At 39.2% G+C, this 26,240-nt stretch overlaps 1 protein-coding gene across 2 annotated transcripts; it reads right to left on the bottom strand.

The window, feature by feature from the left end:
* Positions 1–174: 174 nt before the first annotated feature.
* stmn2a (stathmin 2a) lies at positions 175–25,678 on the bottom strand. Of its 2 annotated transcripts, none has more exons than XM_061915762.1 (5): positions 25,519–25,678; positions 8,795–8,887; positions 2,656–2,828; positions 2,388–2,579; positions 175–1,065 (listed from the first exon to the last, which is right to left on the bottom strand). In XM_061915762.1, exons 1-5 carry the CDS (start codon positions 25,547–25,549, stop codon positions 1,006–1,008), a joined length of 549 nt encoding a protein of 182 aa, XP_061771746.1. In that variant the 5' UTR covers positions 25,550–25,678; the 3' UTR covers positions 175–1,005. The 2 variants fall into 2 exon arrangements, with proteins under 2 accessions (XP_061771746.1, XP_061771745.1); XM_061915761.1 differs by having other exon boundaries at positions 2,656–2,831; positions 25,519–25,677.
* Between the last annotated feature and the right edge of the window lie 562 nt (positions 25,679–26,240).

The raw sequence follows: 26,240 nt of genomic DNA on the forward strand, positions 1-26,240 counted from the left end.
CAGTACACAGAACAGCTTAAAAAAAACTAATAAAATAAATCATCATGAAAATTAAAATATTAAAAAAATTATTTAAAAAATAAATTAGAAAAAAATATATATAAATATATATATTTTTTTTTTAGTAGTATTTATTTTATACAATTATATAGACTCTTTCCACACACAAAAAACTGCAAGTCTTGACTCTTTATTAGGCAGTTGACATACAATTTAGTGTCTTTTTGCAGAGAAACTCACTGGATGTTTCATGTTCACAGAACCCCAAATGTTTATTATTCTATAAGCAAAGCGTTCACAGAGAAATTTATGAAGAAAATATTAGGTTAGGCTAGGGGAGGGGACACGGGCAGGTAAGCAGCAGAGGACACAAGCAGACATAAATGATACTGCACTGTAAGTATTACTGTACTGTATATTGAAAAAGAGACTGTGGGCTTCTACTTGACTGGAGATGTTCGGAATCATATCATAAATAAAGCACAAATCACATTGCAGAGGGTTGTTTTTTTGTATTGTTGTACATTCCAAGCGTGCATGTTGAAGATACAGATGTTTGGCTGCATATTAGGTACACACACAAAAAATCATCATCATCAGAAATACATTGCCAACGTCAGTCTACATCCAACTTACAATGCAGAGGAAAACCGTTAAGATAAGAGATAGATAGATAGATAGATGGATAGATAGATGGATAGATAGATAGATAGATAGATAGATAGATGGATAGATAGATAGATAGATAGATAGATAGATGGATGGATGACAGAATATTTACAAAATAAGATCCCTCTGTAAAATCAAGAAATCCTGGCTAATACTGACAGCTAAGTTGATTGATTGACAGGTGACAGGTGTAGTGTCATCATGGTGATGATGTCCTCCACGTCTCGCACGTACTCGTGTTCTGGAGTGGGTTCTCAGAGGAGCGCTGATGAAGGACGGATGAGGGGGACGGATTGGACGGAGTGACAGAGATCATACTTGGCAGTGGTGCGCGCCTCATGGTGTCAGCACGTCTCTCTGCTCTTTGTTCCTGCGCACCAATGCCGCGTGCCTCTCCTGGTCAGCAGTGAGGAGAGAGAGAAAGAGAGAGAGAGAGAGTGCTTATATATCGCATATGTGCTTTGCTAAGGAGGTTTTTTTCCCACTCCAGACTGGGCCCCCTTAGGAGCTCAGTCTAGATCGGATTTTTTAAACTCATCCTTCCCTAGCGTTGACCTTTTTCCCATCTTTTACGGGGCGCCTTATCGCGACCCATCAGCATTCTTGTTCTGTAACCCTGTACACTGTTTGTTTGTTTAATCTTGAACAAGTTTGTGGTGAAAACAAAGTTTCGTTGTACTTGTGCAATGACAATAAAGACCTATCATATCCATACAGAGTGAAGATTCAACCAAACTTTCCCTGTGTAGTGTTCAAAACATAATCATTTTTGCCATTGGGTTATCTTAGCTTTAGGCTGTAAATTCTGCCTAGCAACAAGCAGACATGTTGCAACTGTTATTGATGTTGTTGTAGACTTTAAAAAAATGGTGATAATGAATCATAAATGATTTGTGTCTGTTATTATTAGTTTATATCTCTAAAAATCCTGTAGTACTAAAACTTTTCCCTCAAACAAAACATAAGATTTTCAGAATAGTACAACATTTTAGGACTTTTTTTACTTTCTATACATATTTTTAGTAGTTTTCTTTTTTTACATCAACATTAAAACACATTCTAAGAGTCACATAATATTTACAAAAAAGAATAAGACAAATAACACATTTTTGTTATTCTTTTTTGTAAATATAATTTCTTTATTTTTTGTTAGTTGCTGCTTTCTGCAGAAAAATAAATTACCAAAATTAAATAAACTGTTTTGTCACGAAATTAGAACTTATGCAAGCAATATTTACACTATTGCCAATAATTCCTACTTATTATTTTAAATTTACTTTATTAATTCTCTCCAACCATTTTTTACTGGAAAATCCACTGCATTTTTTCCACTACACAAGTTAGATTTTATTTCTGTTAATTAATATATTTTCTTAAATACCGTTACCATGACATTTTCTTTTTTGCTTTGTAAGGAGATAAGTGTGCTGCCATTTTTAATATTATATACTTATACAATTCTGCCCAAAAATGTGGATTTTATTTATATAATATTAATAATATATTTTTTAAGTAAAATTTAAAAAAACATCACATAATCACCACTTTTGTTGTTGTTGTTTATTTATTTTTTGTCATACTGCTGCTTTTTTCTCATTAAATCATATTTGATGTATTTTGATAAAATTCCGGTGATATTAATAAATGTTTTTCCCGATAAAAATATGGCTTCATGTGGTTGTTGGAGTTGTGTGAGTGTGGAGGCGTGCGTGCGTCACCTTCTCCTGCAGACGCTCCAGCCTGGCTGCCAGATGGGCCTCGCGGTTCTCCTTGATTTGCTCCATCTTTTGCTGCAGCTTCTCCTCGGCCATCTTGCTGAAGTTGTTGTTCTCCTCCAAGGCCTTGAACAAAACGTCCCTTTCGTGCTCTCGCTTTTCCGCCAAAGTCCTCAGCACCTGACTTTCTTGGTACTGAAAAGAAGAACAAATTGACAAAAGGACACCAAAACCGAGTTTTGTTTTCTTTTAAGATGGTTGAACGGGTCACCTTTCTCCGCTCTTCAGCCGCCTCCAGTTTTTTCTCGATGTCGTCCAAGGAAATGTCTCTCTTGGGGGGAGAAGCCAGGGCGTGCCCCACTTCTGATACTGGAGACAGGGGCTTCAGGATCACCTCAAACGCCTGCCCAGTGGCGCGCTTGTTAATCGGCTTCACCTCAATATCTGCTAATTAAACAGTACAAATTAATACGCACTACAATAATATACATTTCATGCATGTATGCTATGTACAACAGTACATATGAATCTTGCCTAATATATTAATTCATTACAACAGTACATATTATAACTGTCTAATACAATATATTCACTAAAACAGTACATATTAATACTGTCTAATACAGTATATTCATTACAACAGTACATATTAATACTGTCTAATACAGTATATTTATTACACCAATACATATCAATACTGTCTAAAATTTTCATTACAACAGTACATAATAATCATGTATAATATATTCATTACAACAGTACATATTAATATTGTCTAATATTTTCATTACAACAGTACATAATAATCATGTATGATATATTCATTACAACAGTAAATATTAATACTGTCTAATATTTTCATTACAACAGTACATAATAATCATGTCTAATATATCCATTACAACAGTACGTATTAATACTAGCTAATATTTTCATTACAACTGTACATAATAATCATGTATAATATATTCATTACAACAGCACATATTATTACTGTCTAATATTTTCGTTACAACAGTACATATTAATACTGTCTTATACAGTATTCTCATTAAAACAGTACATATTAATACTAATATTTTCATTACAAAAGTACATAATAATCATGTATAATATATTCATTACAACTTAATACTATCTATTAAGTTATCTACTATCTATACTATTAATACTATCTAATATTTTCATTACAACCGTACATAATAATCATCATGTATAATATATTCATTACAATCTAGTACATATTAATACTAAAATTTTCATTACAACAGTACATAATAATCATGTATAATATATTCATTACAACAGTACATATTAATACTGTCTAATATTTTCATTACAACAGTACATAATAATCATGTATAATATATTCATTACAACAGTACATATTAATATTATCTAATATTTTCAATACAACAGTACTTAAAAATCATGTATCATGTATAATATATTCATTACAACAGTACATTCTAATCATGTATATTATATTCATTACAACAGTACGTAATAATCATGTATATTATATTCATTACAACAGTACATAATAATCCAGTATAATATACACACCATTCATGTACATTCATAAACAACTGTACATATTAATGCTGTCTTAAACTGAACAAAAAAAGAAAAACGCTAACTTTTGTTGTTGCTCCAATTTTTCACAAGTTGAACTCAAGGATGTAAAACTTCTACTATATACACAAAAGACCTATTCCTCTCAAATATTGTTCACAAATCTGTCTAAATCTGTGTTAGTGAGCATTTCTTCTTTGCTGAGATAATCCATCCCACCTCACAGATGTGGCATATCAAGATGCTGTTAAAACAGAATGATTATTGCACAGGTGTGCCTTAGGCTGCCCACAATTAAAGGCCACTCTGAAATGTGCAGTTTTATCACACAGCACGATGCCACAGTGGTCACAACTTTTGAGTGCAGTGGGCATGCTGACTGCAGGGATGTCCACCAGAACTGTTGTCCGTGAATGCAATGTTAATTCCTCTACCTTTAAGGGGTCTCCAAAGGCATGATAGAGAATTTGGCAGGACATAAAAGTGTTGTGTTTATATGTTTGTTAAATATATCCAGAATATATCCGTTACAACAGTACATAATAATACTGTCTAATATATTCATTACAGCAGTACATACTAACGCTGTTAAGTATACTGTACATAACGTGCATGTACAGTACAGGCCAAAAGTTTGGACACACATTCTCATTTCAATGTGTTTTCTTGATTTTCAAGACTATTTACATTGTAGATTATCACTGAAGGCATCCAAACTATGACACCTGTGAAGTGAAAACCGTTTCAGATGACTACCTCTTGAAGCTTATCAAGATAATGCCAACAGTGTGCAAAGGAGTATTCAGAGCAAAGGGTGGCTATATGGAAGAAACCGGAATATAAAACATGTTTTCAGTTATTTCACCTTTTTATATTAAGTGCATAACTGCACATGTGTTCATTCATAGTTTTGATGCTTTCAGTGACAATCTACAATGTAAATAGTCATGAAAATAAAGAAAACCCATTAAATGAGAAGGTGTGTCCAAAATTTTGGCCTGCTCTGTATGGCATGACAATATATTCATAACAACAGTACTTATTAAACATGTCTGATATGTATAAAAGGCTTATACGTTAACAACAGTAAAAATGAATGTTGTCTAATATACTGTACATAACATACATGCATGTTCATTCCCAACAGTACAAATGAATGTTGGCTAATATATTCATTACAACAGTACAGTTTGATGCTGTCTGATATCAATCAATCAATCAATCAATGTTTACTTATATAGCCCTAAATCACTAGTGTCTCAAAGGGCTGCACAAACCACTACGACATCCTCGGGCAAGGAAAACTCACACCCAGTGGGACATCGGTGACAATAATGACCCAGTGGGACGTCGGTGACAATGATGACTATGAGAACATGATACTGTGATACTGATGATACTGATGACTATGAGAACATGATATGTTCATTACAACAGAATAATAATATGTACTGTTGTAATGACTTATATAAAACAAGATTAACAGTATATACAACACGCATGTTCATTACCGACAGCACATGATAATGATGTCTGACATATATAACATACATGTATGTTCATTACAACAGTGAATATTAAGGGTGTCTAATATAATAATTACAACAGTACATATGAATCATGTCTATCTTGCATGTATGTTCAGTCACAAATTACATATATATGTTGTTGTCTAACATTAATTACAACAGTACACATTAATGCTGTCCAATATATTAATTATAACAGTCAGTGACGTGCTGCCAGGGGAGGCAAGTGAGGCAGTGCCTCACCTTGCCACCAGGAGGGGTAAAAGGCTTAACTATGAGATGTTCGAAAAACAGAGAAATAAAATAAGTTTGAATATTTCTCTTTTGGTCTATGCCAGGGGTGTCAAACGTACGGCCCGCGGGCCGAACAGGTTTTATCCGGCCCGCGGGATGAGTTTGCTAAGTATACAAATTAACCTGAAATTTTTGAATAAAAGAAACAGCTCTTCTACATGTGTCTACTCGATGTTGCAATAGCAATTCTTTGCATCTCTGTAGATCAGGAGTCGGCAACCCGCGGCTCCGGACCTGCAGGCGGCTGTTGGATCACTCTGATGTGGCTCAGCTGCATACTGGCCAACCTCCCCATTTTTACAGGATGTTTTCCATATTCCAGGGCCTCTCCCAGAAATTTCCCTTGGATTACATCCTCAGATTTTCACCCTGACAATAATAATGAGGGCGTGCCGTGATGGCAACAATTTTGAGGGCGTGCCGTGACGGTAATGCCTTAAACGTCCTCTCAACCATGTTGACGCATCCACTTTAATACATGCTATCTGAGTACTGGCCGGCCACATCTAGTGTGCGGCTGCCGACTCAACGCTCAAGCGACTGCAAGGCATACTTGTTCAACAGCCATACAGGTTACACTGAGAGTTGTGATATAACACTCTTACTATTATGCGCCACACTGTGAACCCACACCAAACAAGAATGACAAACACATTTCGGGAGAAAATCTGCACTGTAACACAACATAAACACAACAGAACAAATACCCAGAATCTCATGCGTCCCTGTATGTCTGTTGAACAAGTATGCCTTGCAGTCGCTTTAGTGTGACTGCAGAAGCCTCATACAACATGTGAATGGGCTGGTAAGCTGTTTCTTAGGGTTGTACAGTGCGTAAACGCATTGTCATCATAGCACGCCCTTATTATTGTTTTTAGGGTGAAAACCATCAGACAGTTGAGAGAATGGTTGCTCTGATACTCGGTAGCAAAAAAAAACTTTGTGCGCTGTGTTATTTCATTTTAAATTTCAAAAGAGTCTTGTGGCTCCCATAGTTTTCTTTATTTTGTGAAACGGGTCAAAATGGCTCTTTGAGTGGTAAAGGTTGGCGACCCCTGCTGTAGATGATGGTACATATGTACAAAATAAACCACATGATGTTAGTACATCAATCGAGGAAAATGATCGAACTACATACATGGCATACTGTAATTTGATTTTGATATTTTTTTATCTTGATTCATTGAAAATGAACACCATTGAGTTGACTGATGAACATTATCACATCATTCATTCAGAAAATATAAATAACGACAAATAAAGATAGAATACTATTAACCGCAACATGTAAGTGTAAAAAAACAACAACATTATGATTTGTACATTTTCAGAATGTGCTTCTTTTATTTTTAAACACAGAAAACAATCTGAAGGTGTCTTTATTTTTAAGTTATCGTGCAGGGATTTTACCAGTCCGGCCCACTTGGGAGTAGATTGTTATCCATGTGGCCCCCGATCTAAAACGAGTTTGACACCCCTGGTTTATACTTTCTATGGGATTTTGGTGTGGTTCCTGTATATTTGGATCATTTGCATCTTCAAAATCCCCGACATTCTGTGTTTCCTGATCAAAATACCGCAGCAGACCAGAACTGAGGCAAACACAGGTGGTGCCTCCACGGCTACACACAAAGTGTATTGAGCGTGTGCGTGAGAGGGGGCGTGTGTTTGATGCCAAGGGGAAAAGGCAGGCCATGAGGCACCAAGTACCTCTGCCTCAAAGTAGGAGGCGATATATTGTTCAATGCCTCAGCAGTAATATGACTCGCCGCACTGGGAGAAATGGGGGCGCAAAAGCTAGCAGACACATGTCTCTCCCGCGAAAGCCAGCATTTTTTCTTTTTTTTATGTAAACTGTATTTATAACAAACATAGCATTTTTATGAGAGTAAGCCAGCGTTTGTCTGTGTTATTGCTGCTTCAGGTACAAATACAGAAAGGTAAGATACACTCACAATACTTGATTTATTTTGTTTGAAAGAAAATGGGACCAAAAAGTATTCAATAACAACTTTGTCAAATACTTTTTGGACCAATTTGTCAAACCATCCATCCATCCATCCATCCATCCATTCATCCATTTTCTAGCGCTTATTCCCTTTGGGGTCGCGGGGGGCGCTAGCGCCTATCTCAGCTACAATCGGGCGGAAGGCCATGTACACCCTGGACAAGTCACCACCTCATCGCAGGGCCAACACAAATAGACGGACAACATTCACACTCACATTCACACACTAGGGCCAATTTAGTGTTGCCAATCAACCTATCCCCAGGTGCATGTCTTTGGAAGTGGGAGGAAGCCGCAGTACTCAGAGGGAACCCATCCATTCACAGGGAGAACATGCAAACTCCACACAGAAAGATCTTGAGCCCGGGATTGAACCCCAGACTACTAAGGACCTTCGTATTGTGAGGCAGATGCACTAACCCCTCTTCCACCGTGAAGCCCCCAATTTGTCAAACCATAATATCATTATGATAACGTTTTTATGAAAGCATAGTACTCCCTTCGTCTTCCTGTTATTCTAATGTGCAACCTAAATCAACAATGGTTAGAACTGCTCATATGAATTTAAGTTAAAAAAAAAATTTTTTTAAATCTATGCCTCACCTGGTGTATATTTCACCACACGTCACTGATAACAGTATATATTATTCTTGTCTAATATATTCATTACAACACTACATTTTAATTATGTATGATATACATATAACAAGAATGCATGTTCATTTACAACAGTACAAATCAATGCTGTCGAACAGCGCTAGAAAATGGATGAATGGATAATATATTCATTACAACAGTACAAAAAATGCTTTTTAATGTTGTCATTAGAACAGTATCAATAATGTTGTCTAATATATATTTACTACAACAGTACCAATTTATCCTGTCTTTTTATTTACTGTTTATTACAACAGTAAATAATAATCCTGTCTAATGTACTCATAACAACGGTACAAATTCACGCAGTGTAATGTTTACAACATGCATGATGGTTATTTTCTTACCTTCAAACTCTTTGGCAAGCTTGCGTGTCTCCGGGTAGAAGCAGGAGCAGATGAGCGAGAAGACGGAGAGCTCCTTCACCTTCTCCTTGTACGCTGCAGGAGGAACATCAACGTAATAACAAGTGTGTCGTCCTCATCATCATCATCATCATCATCATCATCATCATCATCATCAACATCAACCAAAAAAACACCTCAACTTCGCCATTTGGTAAAATGCTCTTAAGAGGCCTCCTTTTGTTTAATAATTCATTGAAGAGCAGGCCTGTGCAATTATTTTGACTCGGGGGCCACATTTAGAGAAAAAAATGTGTCTGGGGGCTGGTATATCTATTTTTAGGAACTCTAAAACAAAACCTCACAATAATGTCTGATTGAATGCTAGAGACATTATGACAAACCGCCTTAAAAAACGTAATGGAATTTTAAATTTTTCTATGAAGGATAAAACACTGAATATTGACAAAATATGAATGTCGACACATTTTACAATCAAGTGAAACGCAACAAAAATGCAACAAACAGTGAAATATGAATGCGAAGGGTACAAAATAAACCCACCTACAATCTGATATATCTGTTACATCACTAAGCTTTAGAACTTTGTTGTGAAAATCTCCTTCAGCGTCTGTGAAAATGCTTCCCGCCCACACTGCTTGTTACCTCGTCTGAGCTGCTGTGACGTAGATTACAACAGTAACTAATTAGATTACCAGAGTAACTAATTAGATTACCATAGTAACTGGTGTATCATCATGTGGCCCCCGGGCCTTAATTTGCCCAGGCCTGTTGAAGAGGTGCTTTTATTTAGGGCGGTATAGCTCTGTTGGTAGAGCAGCCGTGCCAGCAACTTGAGGGTTGTATGTTCGATCCCGCTTCCGCCATGCTAGTCACTGCCGTTGTGTCCTTGGGCAAGACACTTTACCCACCTGCTTCCAATGCCACCCACACTGGTTTAAATGTAAAAATTAGACATTGGGTTTCACTATGTAAAGCGCTTTGAGTCACAAGAGAAAAAGTGCTATATAAATATACTTCACTTATTTAGCCAGCTATCAATACAGTACTATTTATCCATCTATCTATCTATCTATCTATCTATCTATCTATCTAAAAGCGCAGATTCCAACCATTTAAATATTTTGTATAGTTGAAGACTTTGAAAACATGACTGCACATCATAATGGCAGCTACACTTTCCATCTTAAAGATCTAAAAAAAAATTGGGGGAATGTCCTGTGGACCAGATTGAAAAGCTTAACAGGCCTCAAGTGGCCCTCGGGCCTTAATTTGCCCAGACCTGTTGAAGAGGCGCTTTTATTTAGGGTGGTATAGCTCTTTTGGTAGAGCAGCCGTGCCAGCAACTTGAGGGTTGAATGTTCGATCCCGCTTCCGCCATCCTAGTCACTGCCGTTGTGTCCTTGGGCAAGACACTTTACCCACATGCTCCCAGTGCCACCCACACTGGTTTAAATGTAAAAATTAGATAATGGGTTTCACTATGTAAAGCGCTTTGAGTCACAAGAGAAAAAGTGCTATACAAATATACTTCACTTATTTAGCCAGGTATCACGATAACCATGCACTCACAATCTAATACCATATACTGTAAAGAGCTGTTCTTATTCGAATAAATACAACAGAAATATTGATATAAATGACAATAAATATATCATAAAATAACACATGACAAAATAAAATATGATACAAGTTTACACACACACTAGCTGGCAACGTTCTGTTTTTATTGTTGTATGCTACCATAACAATAAAACTTTTAATATATGCTCAAATCTTGGCTAACAATAAAACATAATAAATTGTAGCTGAGATAGGCGCCAGCGCCCCCCGCAACCCCAAAAAGGGAATAAGCGGTAGGAAATGGATGGATGGAAAATGGCTGCCTTTTGTTTGATGCTGTGGTAGGATGCTGGTTAATACTGCTGTGCTTTTATTTTGAAGCTTATTTTGCACGGAACAAGTAGTCAGTGTTTCAACGCTGTCTAACTTGACAAGTATAAATTGTTATAAATTCACTCTTTGGATCTCAAATTTAATGTCGACAATACCGATACTTCTCCAACATTTTGCATCAAGTACCACCACGATTATTCTTACACTGCGCCACAGTGTAAGAATCTCTGCCTTTTACTGAACAGTCAAGGAACAGAAAATTAGAAACAGCGATCAGTATGATGCAGTACACTTTTACTCATAAGCACACAAAGCACTATCAAGGCAGTATTAGATCAGACTGTGCAGGTGTACCTTAATTTATCACTCACTTTCACTTGGTAATCGATAAGGAAGGCGAGAGTGTGTGTGTGTGTGTGTGTGTGTGTGTGTGTGTGTGTGTGTGTGTGTGTGTGTGTGTGTGTGTGTGTGTGTGTGTGTGTGTGTGTGTGTGTGTGTAAAATAATGCATTTCCTGTTGAAGTATCAGCCACTTCCTGTATCATGTGCTCAATATGATGTGATGCAGTCTGACCTCACCTGCTTTACTGTACATGCCATAGGAGTACCAATTACAGTATGTACAAACCCCGTTTCCATATGAGTTTGGAAATTGTGTTAGATGTAAATATAAACGGAATACAATGATTTGCAAATAATTTTCAACCCACATTCAGTTGAATATGCTACAAAGACAACATATTTGATGTTCAAACTGATAAACATTTTTTTTTGCAAATAATCATTAACTTTAGAATTTGATGCCAGCAACACATGACAAAGAAGTTGGGAAAGGTGGCAATAAATACTGATAAAGTTGAGGAATGCTAATCAATCACTTATTTGGAACATTCCCCAGGAGTGCAAAATAATTGGGAAAAGGTGTGTGCCATGATCGGGTATAACAACAGCTTCCCAGAAAATGCTCAGTCTTTCACAAGAAAGGATGGGGTGAGGTAAACTCCTTAGTCCACAACTGCGTGACAGTTTAAGAAGAATGTTTCTCAAAGTGCAATTGCAAGAAATTTGGGGATTTCAACATCTGCGGTCCAAAATATCATCAAAAGGTTCCGAGAATCTGGAGAAATCACTCTAGGTGACCGTGACCTTTGATCCCTCAGACGGCACTGTATGAAAAACCGACATCAATCTCTAAAGGATATCACCACATGGGCTAAGGAACACTTCAGAAAACCACTGTCACTAAATACAGTTGGTTGCTACATCTGTAAGTGCAAGTTAAAGCTCTACTATGCAAAGTGAAAGCCATTTATCAACAACATCCTAATCTTAGATGGGCATAAGCTCATCTAAGATGGACTGATGCAAAGAAGAAAAGTGTTCTGTGGTCTGATGAGTCCACATTTCAGTTTTTGGGGGGAAACTGTGGACGTTGTGTCCTCCGGATCAAAGAGGAAAAGAACTATCCGGATTGTTCTAGGCGCAAAGATGAAAAGCCAGCATGTGTAATGATATGGGGGTGTATAAGTGGCCGAGGCATGGGTAACTTACACATCTTTGAAGGCACCATTAATGCTGAAAGGTACATACAGGTTTTGGAGCAACATATGTTGCCGTCCAAGCAACGTTATCATCGACGCCCCTGCTTATTTCAGCAAGAAAACGTTAAGTTACGTGTTACAACAATGTTGCTTCGTAGTAAAAAAGTGTGGGTACTAGACTGGCCTACCTGCAGTCCAAACGTGTCTCCCATCGAAAACGTGTGGTGCATTATGAAGCGTAAAATACGATAGTGGAGACCCCAGACTGTTGAACGACTGAAGCTTTACATAAAACAAGAATGGGAAAGAATTCCACTTTCAAGGCTTCAAAAATTAGTTTCCTCAGTTCCCAAACGTTTATTGAGTGTTGTTAAAAGAAAAGGTGATCTAACACAGTGGTGAACATCCCCAAACCCAACTACTTTGGCACGTGTTGCAGCCATGAAATTCTAAGTTAATTATGTGTTGCAAAAAAAAAAAAAAGTTTATGAGTTTGAACATCAAATATGTTGTCTTTGTAGCATATTCAACTGAATATGGGTTGAAAATGATTTGCAAATCATTGTATTCCGTTTATATTTACATCTAACACATTTTCCCAACTCATTTGGAAACGGGGTTTGTACATACAGGGAAAGTGTGTACTACTACTATATGTAAACTGCTAGTTAGTTGTATGTATTCTATACTACTATCCATCCATCCATTTTCTACCGCTTATTCCCTTTCGGAGTCGCGGGGGGCGCTGGCGCCTATGTCAGCTACAATCGGGCGGAAGGCGGGGTACACCCTGGACAAGTCGCCACCTCATCGCAGGGCCAACACAGATAGACAACATTCACACTCACATTCACACACTAGGGCCAATTTAGTGTTGCCAATCAACCTATCCCCAGGTGCATGTCTTTGGAAGTGGGAGGAAGCCAGAGTACCCGGAGGGAACCCACGCATTCACGGGGAGAACATGCAAACTCCACACAGAAAGATCCCGTAAGTAAATGTATACTACTATTATAAGTGTATACTACTACTATAAGTGTACAGTACTATTATTAATATATGCAAACTACTACTACAAATGTAAATATGCTACTAACTAGGGCTGCGAATCTTTGGGTGTCCCACGATTAGATTAAATATCGATTCTTGGGGGCGCAATTCGATAATATATCGATTTTTTCGATGGAATGCGATTCTCAATTCAAAAACAATATGTTTCCGATTCAAAACAATTCTGTATTCATTCAATATATATGATTTCAGCAGGATATACCCCAGTCTGCTGACATGCAAGCAGAGTAGTAGATTTTTTTCAAAAAAGCTTTCTTAATTATAAAGGAAAATGTTTCATCAACTGATTGCAATAATGTAAATTTGTTTTAACTAAGAAACAAACCAAAAATATGACTTATTTTATCTTTGTGAAAACATTGGACACAGTGTGTTGTCAAGCTTATGAGATGCGATGCTAGTGTAAGCCACTGTGACACTATTGTTCTTATTTTAAATTTTTTTATAAATGTCTAATGATAATGGAAATGAGGGATTTTTAATCACTGCTATGCTGAAATTATAACTAATATTGATACTGTTGTTGATAATATTAATTTTTGTTTCACTACTGGTTTGTTCTGTGTAGTGTTTGTGTCTCCTCTTAATTGCTCTGTTTATTGCAGTTCTGAGTGTTGCTGGATCAGGTTTGGTTTTGGAATTGGATTGCATTGTTATGGTATTGCTGTCTAGTGCTTTGCTGGATTGATAAAAAAAATAAATAAATAAAAAACAAAAACACAAAAAAAATCGATTAAAAAAAAAATGAGAATCGGTTCTGAATCGCACAACGTTTTTGATTCGATTCGTATTCGAATCGATTTTTTCCCACACCCCTACTACTAACATAACTGTATTCTCCTACTATAAGTGATGTAAACTACTATGTACTATAAGTGTATATGACTATTATAAATGGCAGCACGCTGGCACAGGGGTTAGTGCATGTGCCTCACAATACGAAGGTCCTGAGTTGTCCTGGGTTCAATCCGGATCTTTCTGTGTGGAGTTTGCATTTTCTCCCCGTGACTGCGTGTGTTCCCTGTGGGTACTCCGGCTTCTCCCCACCGCCAAAAACATACACCTGGGGATAGGTTGATTGGCAACACTAAATGGTCCCTAGTGTGTGAATGTGAGTGTGAATGTTGTCTGTCTTATCGGTGTTGGCCCTGCGATGAGGTGGCGACTTGTCCAGGGTGCACCCCGCCTTCCGCCCGAATACAGCTAAGATAGGCTCCAGCGACACCCCGCGACTCCGAACGGGACAAGCGGTAGAAAATGGATGGATTGATGAACTACTATAAATGTATGTAAATAACTATAAGGGTATACTACTATAATAAGTGTATACTATTCAGGGTTTCCCACACATTCATTTATTTGTTGCGGCCCTACACGAAAGAATTATGGCCGCCACAATAAAAATAAAAAATATATAAAATATATTTATTTTTTAATTTTTTTCTGGCTTTTGACTCGCTTGACCGCTCATGAAAGCAATGGGACTCTGTCTGTGAATGGAGCTTGTAGTTAAATATTATATAACTATGTAAATTTTGTATAAATATGTACATAAAGTGTTGTAGTTATATTCCAACTCCGCGTTCTTCTGAGTCATCGCTGCCCCCGCCGCCGCCCCCCCCCCCCCCAACCCAGGATTCATGTCTGTCCATCGATTGTCTGTAAGGCGCAAGCATCGGTCTTACAGTCATGCGTGGAACTGTCAGTTCCACGTCCTTCTGACACGTGCTAGAAATAAAATGCCAAATAGTGCTCGCAAAACGGTGTTGATAAATCACATTGTGCATGTGTATATAATGATATTAGCATTTTCTCCTCCTGGTATTGTGGGTGTTTTGATGATCAGCATGTATTTTGCATGTTAATGAAGACAAACACGCAAAAGGGATTGCATGTCTTATTTTGCTTACTTAACAGATGCAATCCACTTTTGCACACCTTTAGTAGATCTGTTTTGCATGTGCTATCAAATTCGCACATGTTTTATTACACGTCAATCTTTATTAAATCAGAACCTAAGTGTTGCAAGTGTAAACTGTCTGCTATTACTATAAGTGTATGTAAACTACTACTATATTTGCGATTATACTACTAATATAAGTGTGTACTACTACTATAAGTGTGTATATCCTACTAATATAAGTGTAAACTACTACTATAAGTGTATACATACTACTATTATAAGTGTATACTAACTAGTATGATTGTATTTTACTATGACAAGTGTGTACTACTATTATAAATGTATGTATACTACTTTTATAAGTCTAAACTACTTCTATAAATGTGTACTATAACTATAAGTGCATACATACTTTTATTATTAGTGAATATACAACTACTTAGTGAATGTAAACTACAACTATAAAGGTATGTATACTACTATTATAAGTGTATCCATCAATCCATCCATTTTTACCGCTTATTCCCTTTGGTGTCACGGTGGTGCCTATCTCAGCTATTGTATACTATATAATAGTATACTTCCTGAGAATACTCAGGAACAACCACCTCTATCAGGAACTGCTGGTGTCCTTGTACCGGTGCTCTATAGAGAGCATCCTGACCTACTGCATCTGCGTGTGGTTCAGCAGCTGCACATCCGCAGAGAACGGCGCTCCAGAGGGTCATAAAGACCGCCCAGAAGATAATCGGATGCCAACGTTAACATACTTGGCAGTATGACCCAGCCCAGCCACCTCGACCACAAGTTGCTACACTTGTGCGCTTCACACAAAGTTGGTTGACAACCGGCACTGGGCCACCATGGATCGAATGGCTAGTGTTGGACAGATGCTTACGTGTGTCTCCGCCCGACTCTAAAAAGTATGCATCCCAGGTAAGCCCTAACACATTAGATGAGAGAGTAGCCCAGCTTGATAATGACCAAGTAAGTGTAGATATGTTGAAGACATCCAAGTGTGAACCAGCCTGCCACCCGGTGGGGAGAGAGCGTAATGGCAAAGAGAGGAGAAGAGCAGTAGCCCAGAGATTGCCTCCATAATATACAAATGCACAGGTGCCACAGACCCAAACCCCACCCGCCTAAGGTCTTATGTATGTGGCCAAGAGGACCACCTGTCTTGGGACTGTACATATAGGTAGCCAGGTCAGGACGTCAGTATGGAAACTGTGTTGGAAACCCCTCGCCAGAGCCTGTACGTCACCTCCTGCTAGGCCCATGAACAAACAAGACAAGCCACCCTGCCCGTGAGAGTGGGAGGGGTGGATATGCATGCTCTATTAGCATACTTGCCAACACTTCCGGATTTTCCGAGAGACTCCCAAAATTCAGCGGCTCTCCCGAAAACCTCCCGGAAGAAATTTTCTCCCGAAATTCCGCCGGAGCTAGAGGGGGCGTGACCTTCAGCTCCGGCGGACCTGAGTGGGGACAGCCTGTTTTCACGTCCGCTTTCCCACAAAACAAACAGCTTGCCTGCCCAATCATGTTACAACATCTACGGATTTTAATAAAAAACTGCACACACAAGGAGAAGAAGCAGAAGAACGAGGAGGTAACAGCCATGGTGACGCCGTCTGTAATAGAGTGATCAATGTTGTCTGTTGCCATCTCCTGGTGAATGTTGGCTATAGCGTTATGGGGTTGCTTTTTGATTGGCCAACGATTTACGTGGTGTTGTGCACCTGACGGCAAGTGAGGGAGTCTGTTCTGAAGCCCACAGTAAGGAGACGTAACTTCATCACCTCACCTGGTTATTGACTCCAACCCAATATATTACACCAACGACGAGCAAAATGAAGAAATATGCTTGCAAGTTCCAAAATGAATGGAATCAAGAATTTCAGTTTATCCATGAGAGTTCGAAGGGGAAGGGGTATGTTGCCTGTAAATTTTGTAGAACAGACTTCTCCATTGAACACGGTAGCCGAACGGATACACTCAGTCATGAACGGTCAGCGAAGCACATAGCGACCGCAGCGCATCATCGTTCACAACCCAGTATTATAGGCCACCTCCCAAAATGGAGGCCCGATGGTGTAACTTATGCTGAGACAAAGATGGCTATGCTGATAGCTGGAAGCAACATCCCGTTCTCCTTTGCGGATGTCTACAACAAATCCGTGAAGGATATGTTCCCGGATTCGGAGATCGCTCGCCAGTACGCAAATGGCAGAACAAAGTTTACTCAAATAGAGAAAGGTAAGTGTTGTTGTTGCTTTTTTAGTAACCAGCAAGCACAGTACAGTTAGTAGAACAACTGTGTTCTTATTACTGTGTATTTGATAGGTGCCGTCTGAAATTCAACTATTTCTTTCATTTGTATATATAATAAAATACATATACATAGCTAGAATTCACTGAGAGTCAAGTATTTCATATATATATATATATATATTTATATATATATATATATATAAATATATATATATATGAAATACTTGACTCTCAGTGAATTCTAGCTATATATATATATTTTTTATTATATATATATATATATATATAAATATATATATATATATATATATATATATATATATATATATATATATATATATATATATATATTAGGGGTGGGCAAATTAATGCGTTAATTACGAGTTAACTCATCAATCTATTAACGCCGAAAATTATTTTATCGCGTATTTGCATATGTTGTTTACATGCTTTTATTTTGTTAACGCCTTTTCTTATAAAGATGGCGGCGCCCGGACGGACTTCGGCGTGGAGGGGCTGTTGGTAAAGACGGAACATTTGGCAAAAATACCGGACAATTCTGCAAATTTCATGGCTGGCTTACAGCGTGGTCAATTCGGGATCACTTACGACCGCCAGACAATTCTGAATGTGGATGGATCGGGCCGTTTTGGACTGAATGACGCGTGCTTGCTAGATCGGCTAGCTAGCATGGGACTACTTTGCCGGCTACATCCAGCGGCCTGTGAAGCAGCGGAGTATATGTGTTGTCTGTCTATTTATGAATAATGCAGACGAGGAGTGTTGGCTGAGTTCTTATCGTTTACTTTCAGAGCGTGCATATCACAACATACAAGATGCCGTCATGGCGACACACAACCTTTACCGGGCTACCGCGCATGCTCGTCAGTCCTGTTGCATGCTGGGTAGGGTAGTTCTTTTTTTCCCTGGCTCATAACATCACAATATAGTACCATGTATATGATGCGTTCAGTTTATCAAAGCACCAAGCAAACAATCGGAAAATTCCCATCATATCAATTCCTAGATATGGTCATAATTATTTTAAGTGCACTACGCATTATAAACACAACATTATTAATATTGCTACTACAGATAATTTAATCAAAAATTCCCTAAAACAGCCCACTACCTATAATATAGTTTTTTAAACATAAGATCCCTGATAAAAAAAATGTTCCTGCTGTTACCTCAGAAATTGCCTGTTCGGATGTTATGATTGTGGCTCAGAGATTTGTATGTAGATTATATTTATTTTCCATAACAAACAGGATAACTTAAATACCCTGGCAGTGGAAATAATCTTAAATATTTATATTTACATTTTTTGAGTTGATTTTCATAAAATATGCTATTTAACTGCTACTGTTTAACAAGTACTGATTTGAATTGTGTTTGCACAACAAATGTTTTGGCGCTTTTGTTCATGTGGGAAAATATTCCAATAAAGGTGCACTACACACTACTTTTGAATTCATTATTGGGCTTTGCGTATACAATGCAGTTAATCGCGATTAATCAAGAGAAAAAGTGCGATTAACTTTGATTAAAATTTTTAATCGTTGCCCAGCCCTAATATATATATATATGTATGAAATGTATGTGAAATACTCCAGTTGGTGAATTGTAGCTGTAAATATACTCCTACCCTCTTAACCACGCCCCCGCCCCAACCACGCCTCTGCCCAACCCCCGACCACGCCCCCCCCCCGAAATCGGAGGTCTCAAGGTTGGCAAGTATGTTTATTAGATTCTGGCAGCTCCATTGCGCTGGTGGGGGCGGATCTGGTGGCCACCGCTGAGGGAGAGATGGTTCCAGTGACCTGCGTTCACGGTGACGTCCAGCAGTACCTGACCACCTCTCTACAGCTGCAGACACCCACAGGTGAGACCACAGTCCAGCCTGGTGTGATCCCGAACCTCCCTGTTCTACTGCTAATTGCAACAGATTGCACTCTATTTGAGTGGTACTGGGCAGCAGGAGTCAGCAAGGGGAAGCCCCGGCGCCAGGACGTGGCCGTCATAGAGGGCAACTGCCAGTATATCCAGCCTTTCACGCAGGCACGGACGCATCTAGCCGTGACACCAGTAGGATGAGAGGGAGGTTGTGAGAGAACTGGGGGCCCGGACCAGCCAGGAGAGTGAAGTATTCTCAGAATTTCCTAAGCTGGACATTGATGGTGTCGCCACACCAGGGGAGTTCGCCACCGCCCAGTGGAGGGATCCAAATCTGGAACTTGCCAGGAGGAATGTGTCCGTCATCGACGACCAGCCTTGTGAGGGGGTGAGTAACCTGACTTCTCCTCACTTCATTGTAAAAAAGGGTTATTGTATCAAGTGGTCACAGCTAAGGGGTGGGATGAAAGCGAACAGTTGTTGGTGTCTAAAGACTTTGTGTCCCGAGTTCTCTTTTTAGCTCATACTCACCAGATGGGGGCACATCTGGGTGTCCAAAAAAACTATGACAGAGTGCTGGGGAGATTTAATTGGCCAGGGTTGAAGAGGGCTGTGGAGGAATTCTGTTGAACCTGTCCAAAGTGACAGAAGGTTGAACCCTGCCCCACTGTCCGTAACCCTCTCAATCCCCTGCCTATCACCGAGGTACCATTCTCCCGGATGGCACAGGATGTTGTCGGGCTTCTGCCCAAGTCAGCCCGAGGCCATAAGTTCATATTGGTAATTATGTACTATGCCACTCGCTTCCCCGAAGTCATTCCCCTTCGCTCCGCCACAGCTCGAGCGTTGGCTCGAGAACTGTTCCTACTCTTTAGACGGGTGGGCATCGCCAAAGAAATATTGACGGACCAGGGCACATGCTTCATGTCTAAAGTCGTCAAAGCCTTGTGTACATGGTTGAAAGTGAAGCAGCCACGGACCTCAGTGTACCATCCCCTGACGGATGGTCTGGTGAAAAGGTTCAACGCGACATTGAAAAAGATGCTGAGAAAGGTGGTAATTGGGACCAGCTCATTCCCCACGTGCTCTTTGCCGTTAGAGAAGTTGCCTAGGCATCCAACGGCTTCTCCCCATTTGAACTCCTCTGTGGCCCCGAGGCCTTCTCAACCTGTCAAAGGAATAGTATATATCGGGTATACTACTAATGTAAAATGTATGTATACTACTCGGGCAGAATGGCTCAGGTGGTAGAGCGATTGTCTCCCAACCTGAAGGTTGCATGTTTGATACTCAGTTCTCCTATGACCACTTCAGCAAAATACTGAGACCCCATCTGCTCCTGCTGCAGCGTCATCACAGTAGTTAAATAAAGTAATGTTATCAAAGCTCTTTGAGTACCTTGAAGTAATAAAAAGTGCTACACAAGTAAAATCCATGACAAAATCCATACTATAAATGTACACTACTAATATAAGTGTGTACTACTACTATAAGTCTATGAATACCATGCTTAAATTAGATTAAGCTATTACTACAATTGTGTACTACTACTAAAAATATATATAAACTACTACTATAAGTGTATGCATACAACTATTATAAGTGAATACTACTACATGAGGGTATACTACTACAAGTGTATACTACTAGTATTATAAGTGTATACTACTATGCGTGCATAATACTAGTATTACAAGTGTGCATACTACTAGTATTACAAGTGTATACTACTATTAGTGTATGTAAACTACTACTTTAAATTTAAGTAAACTACTACTATAAGTGTATGCATACAACTATTATAAGTGAATACTACTACATAAGGGTATACTACTACTAGATAGATAGATAGATAGTACTTTATTTATTCCGTCAGGAGAGTTCCTTCAGGAAAATTACAATTTTCAGCACAATCCCATTCAAGATCAGACAAACATTACAGGGAGACAGAACAGGATCGCTGACGGGTCTGCCGGCTTCCAGCGCCCCTTACAAAAAAGATGACATACAGGTAAACAAGGGGGGTGGGGGGAGAAAAAAATAGAAGATTAAAATAAAATTTAAAAAAAAGTGTATACTATAAGTGTATACTACAAGTATTATAAGTGTATACTACTATGAGTGCATACTACTAATATTACAAGTGTATACTACTATTAGTGTACGTAAGCTACTACTTTAAAATTATGTAAACTACTACTATAAGTGTATACTACTACTATTGGAAGTGTATACTACTACAATAAGTGTATACTACTACTATTATAAGTGTATACTACTACTATAAGTGTATGTAAACTATTACGATAAGTGTATACTACTACTATAAGTGTGTACTATTCCAATAGCTTGCTTGCTCACCGCAGGGCTGGCTGGTCTCCAACACTTCCTGAACTGTCTTTGTCATTGGGAGTTTTTGGATCATTCCAACACAATTAACAATTCTGTTGTGTTGATAGTGTTCTTTGTTTTTTAATGATATTCTTTAGTTTTATTCATGTTACGCACGACTTCTTTTACGTCTTTGACTTCTGTGACACCATCAAGACTGACATCAAGGTCATTAAAACTTGGCACGGTAGTGAAAGTCTCTCATTGAGAAGGTCTTTGGCTACATTTTTCCTCTAGGTTCTTTAAAACAGAAGCACGCTCCTGTCACGTGCAGAGGATCTTTGGCTACGTTTTTTTTTACAGTCGGTCCTTCAAAACATATGAGTGCTCCTCTCATAAATAAAGGATTTTTGGCTTGCGTTTTTTAAACAGATTCTGCAAAACAACCGTGCACTTTTGTCACATCGAGGATCTTTGTCTATGGTTTTTGATGTCAGTCCTTCAAAACACAAGTGTGCTTCTGTTACATAAAGAGAATCTCTGACATGGACTTTTGCAGTAGTTTTCTCAAAAGAAAAAAAAGGCACTTCTCTTTTATAGAGAATCTTTGGCCTCTGTTTTTGCAGCTGGTCATTCAATACACAAAAATGACCCTTTAACATATAGAGGATCTTTGACTTGTAATTTTGCAGTAGATTCCTCAAAAAAGAAAAGTTCTTCTGAAGATTTTGGTGAGCGTTTGGCAGTATTTCATCAAAACTGAAGCACACTCGTCACAAATAGAGGATCTTAGACTTATTTTTTGCAGTAGATCCTTCAAATAGAAAAGCACTCCTGTCATATATAGATGATATATGACTTGGATTTGTGCAGTAGGTTACTCAAAAGTACATAAAAAGCACTCCTGTCCTATAGAAGAACTTTGGGTAGTGTCATTTTAAAACAGAAAAGTGCTCCTGTCAAATAGATTTTTGGTTAGTTTTTTTTTACAGTATTCAATCAAAACAGAAGCCCCTCTTGTGTTATATAGATGATCTTTGACTTGTATTATTGCAGTAACATTCTTCAAATTAAAAAAAAAAAAAGGTCTCCTGTCACATAGATTATCTTTGACTTGTATTTTTGCATTATCCATCCATCCATTTTCTACCACTTATTCCCCTTCGGGGTCGCGGGGGGCGCTGGGGCCTATCTCAGTTACAATCGGGCAGTAGATAGTTCAAAATAGAAAAAGCGCTCTTGTCTATTATAGAGGATCTTTGCTGAATTTCCCCCAGGAATCAATAAAGTACTTTCTATTCTATTCTATTCTATTCTATTCTATTCTATTCTTTGATTTGGATATTTGCAGTAGGTTTTTTAAAAGAAAATAAATGACTCCTGGATCTTTTGGCTAGCGTTTTTGCAGTAGATTGTTACAACTAGCAGAGGTGTCTTGTCGTATAGAGGATCTTTGACAAATTTTAACAATGTGCTTCGGTGTTAATTGATAACTATTGCTTTGTAAATTTGGTAAACTAAACATTGATGTTAAATACAAAGACAGTTACAGACTGCATACTGAAAACATAGCCGGAAATTTCAATGTTACGTGTTCCCTTGAGCAAGGCACCTAAGCCACCTTACGCCACACCCAAAGTGCTCCACAGGTGCCCTTCTGTTGAAAAATTACCCAAAAACTCTCATCTTTGAGTATTTACCAATATTGTGCAGTTTGCGCGACACGTCTATAGGATATACCCCGCCTTTTGCTCCAAGTTATTTGGGACAGGCTCCAGCTTGCACGTGAAGATAAGTAGTACAGTAAATAAAATAAATGGATAGGCGTCGTTTGCGCTGCATCCTTCTTTTATATGGGTAGGCGTGGCACAGTGGGAGAGTGGCCGTGCGCAACCCGAGAGTCCCTGGTTCCATCCCCACCTAGTGACCTCAGGACGTCACGTCTGTTGTGTCCTGAGCAAGACACTTCACCCTTGCTCTTGATGGGTGCTGGTTAGCGCCTTGCATGGCAGCTCCCTCCATCTGTGTGTGAATAGGTAAATGTGGAAGTAGTGTCAAAGCGCTTTGAGTACCTTGAAGGTAGAAAAGCGCTATACAAGTACAACCCATTCATCATCTATTTATTTATTTAAATGACAGCTTCCAAGAAATCTGTCTGATGCCATTGAAGTCTGCAAACCACCCCAAGAAACACACGCTGCTACCTCTAAAACAGTGGTTCTTAATCTGGGTTCGATCGAAACCTAGGGGTTCGGCGGAGCCAGTCAAGACACACCTGACTCATCCATACTTGCCAGCCTTGAGACCTCAGATTTCGGGAGATGGGGTGAGTGGGGGTTGAGGTGGAGGGGGGGCAGGCGTGGTTGAGGTGGGCGGGGTTTGGTGGTAGCGGGGGTGTATATTGTAGCTCCCGGAAGAGTTAGTGCTGCAAGGGATCCTGGGTATTTGTTACGTTATGTTACGGTGCGGATGTTCTCCCCAAATGGGTTTGTCATTCTTGTTTGGTGTGGGTTCACAGTATGGCGCATATTTGTAACAGTGTTAAAGTTGTTTATATGGCCACCCTCAGTGTGACCTGTTTGGCTGTTGACCAAGTATGCGTTGCATTCACTAATGGATGTGTAAAAGCCACATAAATGATGTGAATGCGCCGACACGCCGTTTGTATGGAGGAAAATTGGATGTGACGACAGGTTGTTGAGGACGCTAAAGGAGTATGGTTGCCCCGTGAGATTTTCGGGAGGGGCAATGGAATTCGGGATTCTCCCGGAAAAATCGGGAGGGTAGGCCAGTATGGACTCATCGTGTAAATAAAAACTTCTCCATATCGGCGTATCGTGGGTACGGCAACAGCAGAAGTCACACTGATTTGCAGGTGTGTAATTTGTTGTCAGATCATGCACTGTTGGTTTTGTTCTTTGAACAAGGTGATGTTCATGCACGGTTCATTTTGTACACCATGAAAAAAAAAACATATAACTTCGTCTTGAATTCGAAAAAAAAAACATTTTATTTTTCACAAAAGAAGGGTTCGGTGAATGAGCGTATGAAACTGGTGGAGTTCGGAACCTCAGAAGGGTTCGGTGAATGAGCTTATGAAACTGGTGGGGTTCGGAACCTCAGAAGGGTTCGGTGAATGAGCTTATGAAACTGGTGGGGTTCGGAACCTCCAACAAGGTTAAGAACCACTGCTCTAAAACAAGAAGAGCCCTGTTGTCTTCAAAATGCTAATTTAGTTTTAGCACAATATGTGCAAATGTTCATATATATACATATATATGTCTGGTATTAGGTCGGTCCTATTGAACAAGAGGATGTCGATGTTGGTTTGACAGTGATAAAATGTTGAGTTTGCATGGCGTGTAGCCTAGCAGTGAGAAAAGTGATGACGCCCTCTAGGCCTCAATGGTGGGCAGCATCAGCATCTTGGGTGGGGTCCGTCTGCATTATGCTGCATATTGGGGCCGCTGGACAGTCAAGCGCAAGTGGGTCAATAAAAGTGGCAGCGTTATTAAATATATTGCGCAAAACATGATGAAAAAAGACAAATACAGAACACAATGTTTGATAAAGATGGAGGACATAGCCTATAAAACCGGGTCTACACCGCTATCTCTGTCATATCCATGAATATCGATACATCATATTAGTGAATATCGATACATCATTCGTGCAGATATCACAACGTATATGTCAAACGTGGAGATTATTTATCACATTGAGCCGGTCGGGAAACTAAATACGCACGCATTTGAATGATCCTATTTCGGTATTTACGGTCAGAAAATGGCTTACCAGATGCTGTTTTGGCCATGTCTGTGTTCATGTTGGATGTTCGTGTTTCCGGAGAGGATGCCGCTGCTCTGCTCCGAGTCCCAGCAGGTGAACGACGATGCTTCGAAGGCACTGAGTCAGCGGGCAGGGAGGACTCGGAGGGCGGGATGAAGACCCTCCTCTGCCCGCTGACTCATCAACTCCTGACCAATGCTGGAGGACTTCTGAGAAACTGCACCTTTGACATGATTTCATACAAGTTACTGTCAGGGAGCGGCACGTATGACAGATTAAAATAGAAATCCACAGTGGACATTACACGAGGCTCACCTTCACTAAATGTTTTTTTCGACGACTTCAACAACCTTTACCATTTTAGATTAAATAGGCTTTTTTTTTTTTTTTTGCTTTGCTGTATAACAGGCCCCATTACACTAATATGTGCCATCTTCGTCCCAAGAAAAAAAAAAGGTCGCGCCCATAGACATCTTATATGTGGACGCAGCATTGGCTGCTGTGACGCGAGAAATTCGGCCGCCATCTTGAAGTGGGGATGAGGAGCTGGCAAGCAGCCTAAACTGACAGTTGACAGGTAGAAAAAAAAGATGCCGGGCGGATGTTCGGCCATTTCCTGCTCAAATCAGCGGACTGTTGAAAATAGGAGTCGGGGGATTACTTTTCACAAATAAGATTTATCATTAATGTACTATTGGTTGTATTTTGTGAAAAGAATATTACCACAA

Source organism: Nerophis ophidion, linkage group LG11, assembly GCF_033978795.1.
Source record: "Nerophis ophidion isolate RoL-2023_Sa linkage group LG11, RoL_Noph_v1.0, whole genome shotgun sequence".
Taxonomy (NCBI): Eukaryota; Metazoa; Chordata; class Actinopteri; order Syngnathiformes; family Syngnathidae; genus Nerophis; species Nerophis ophidion.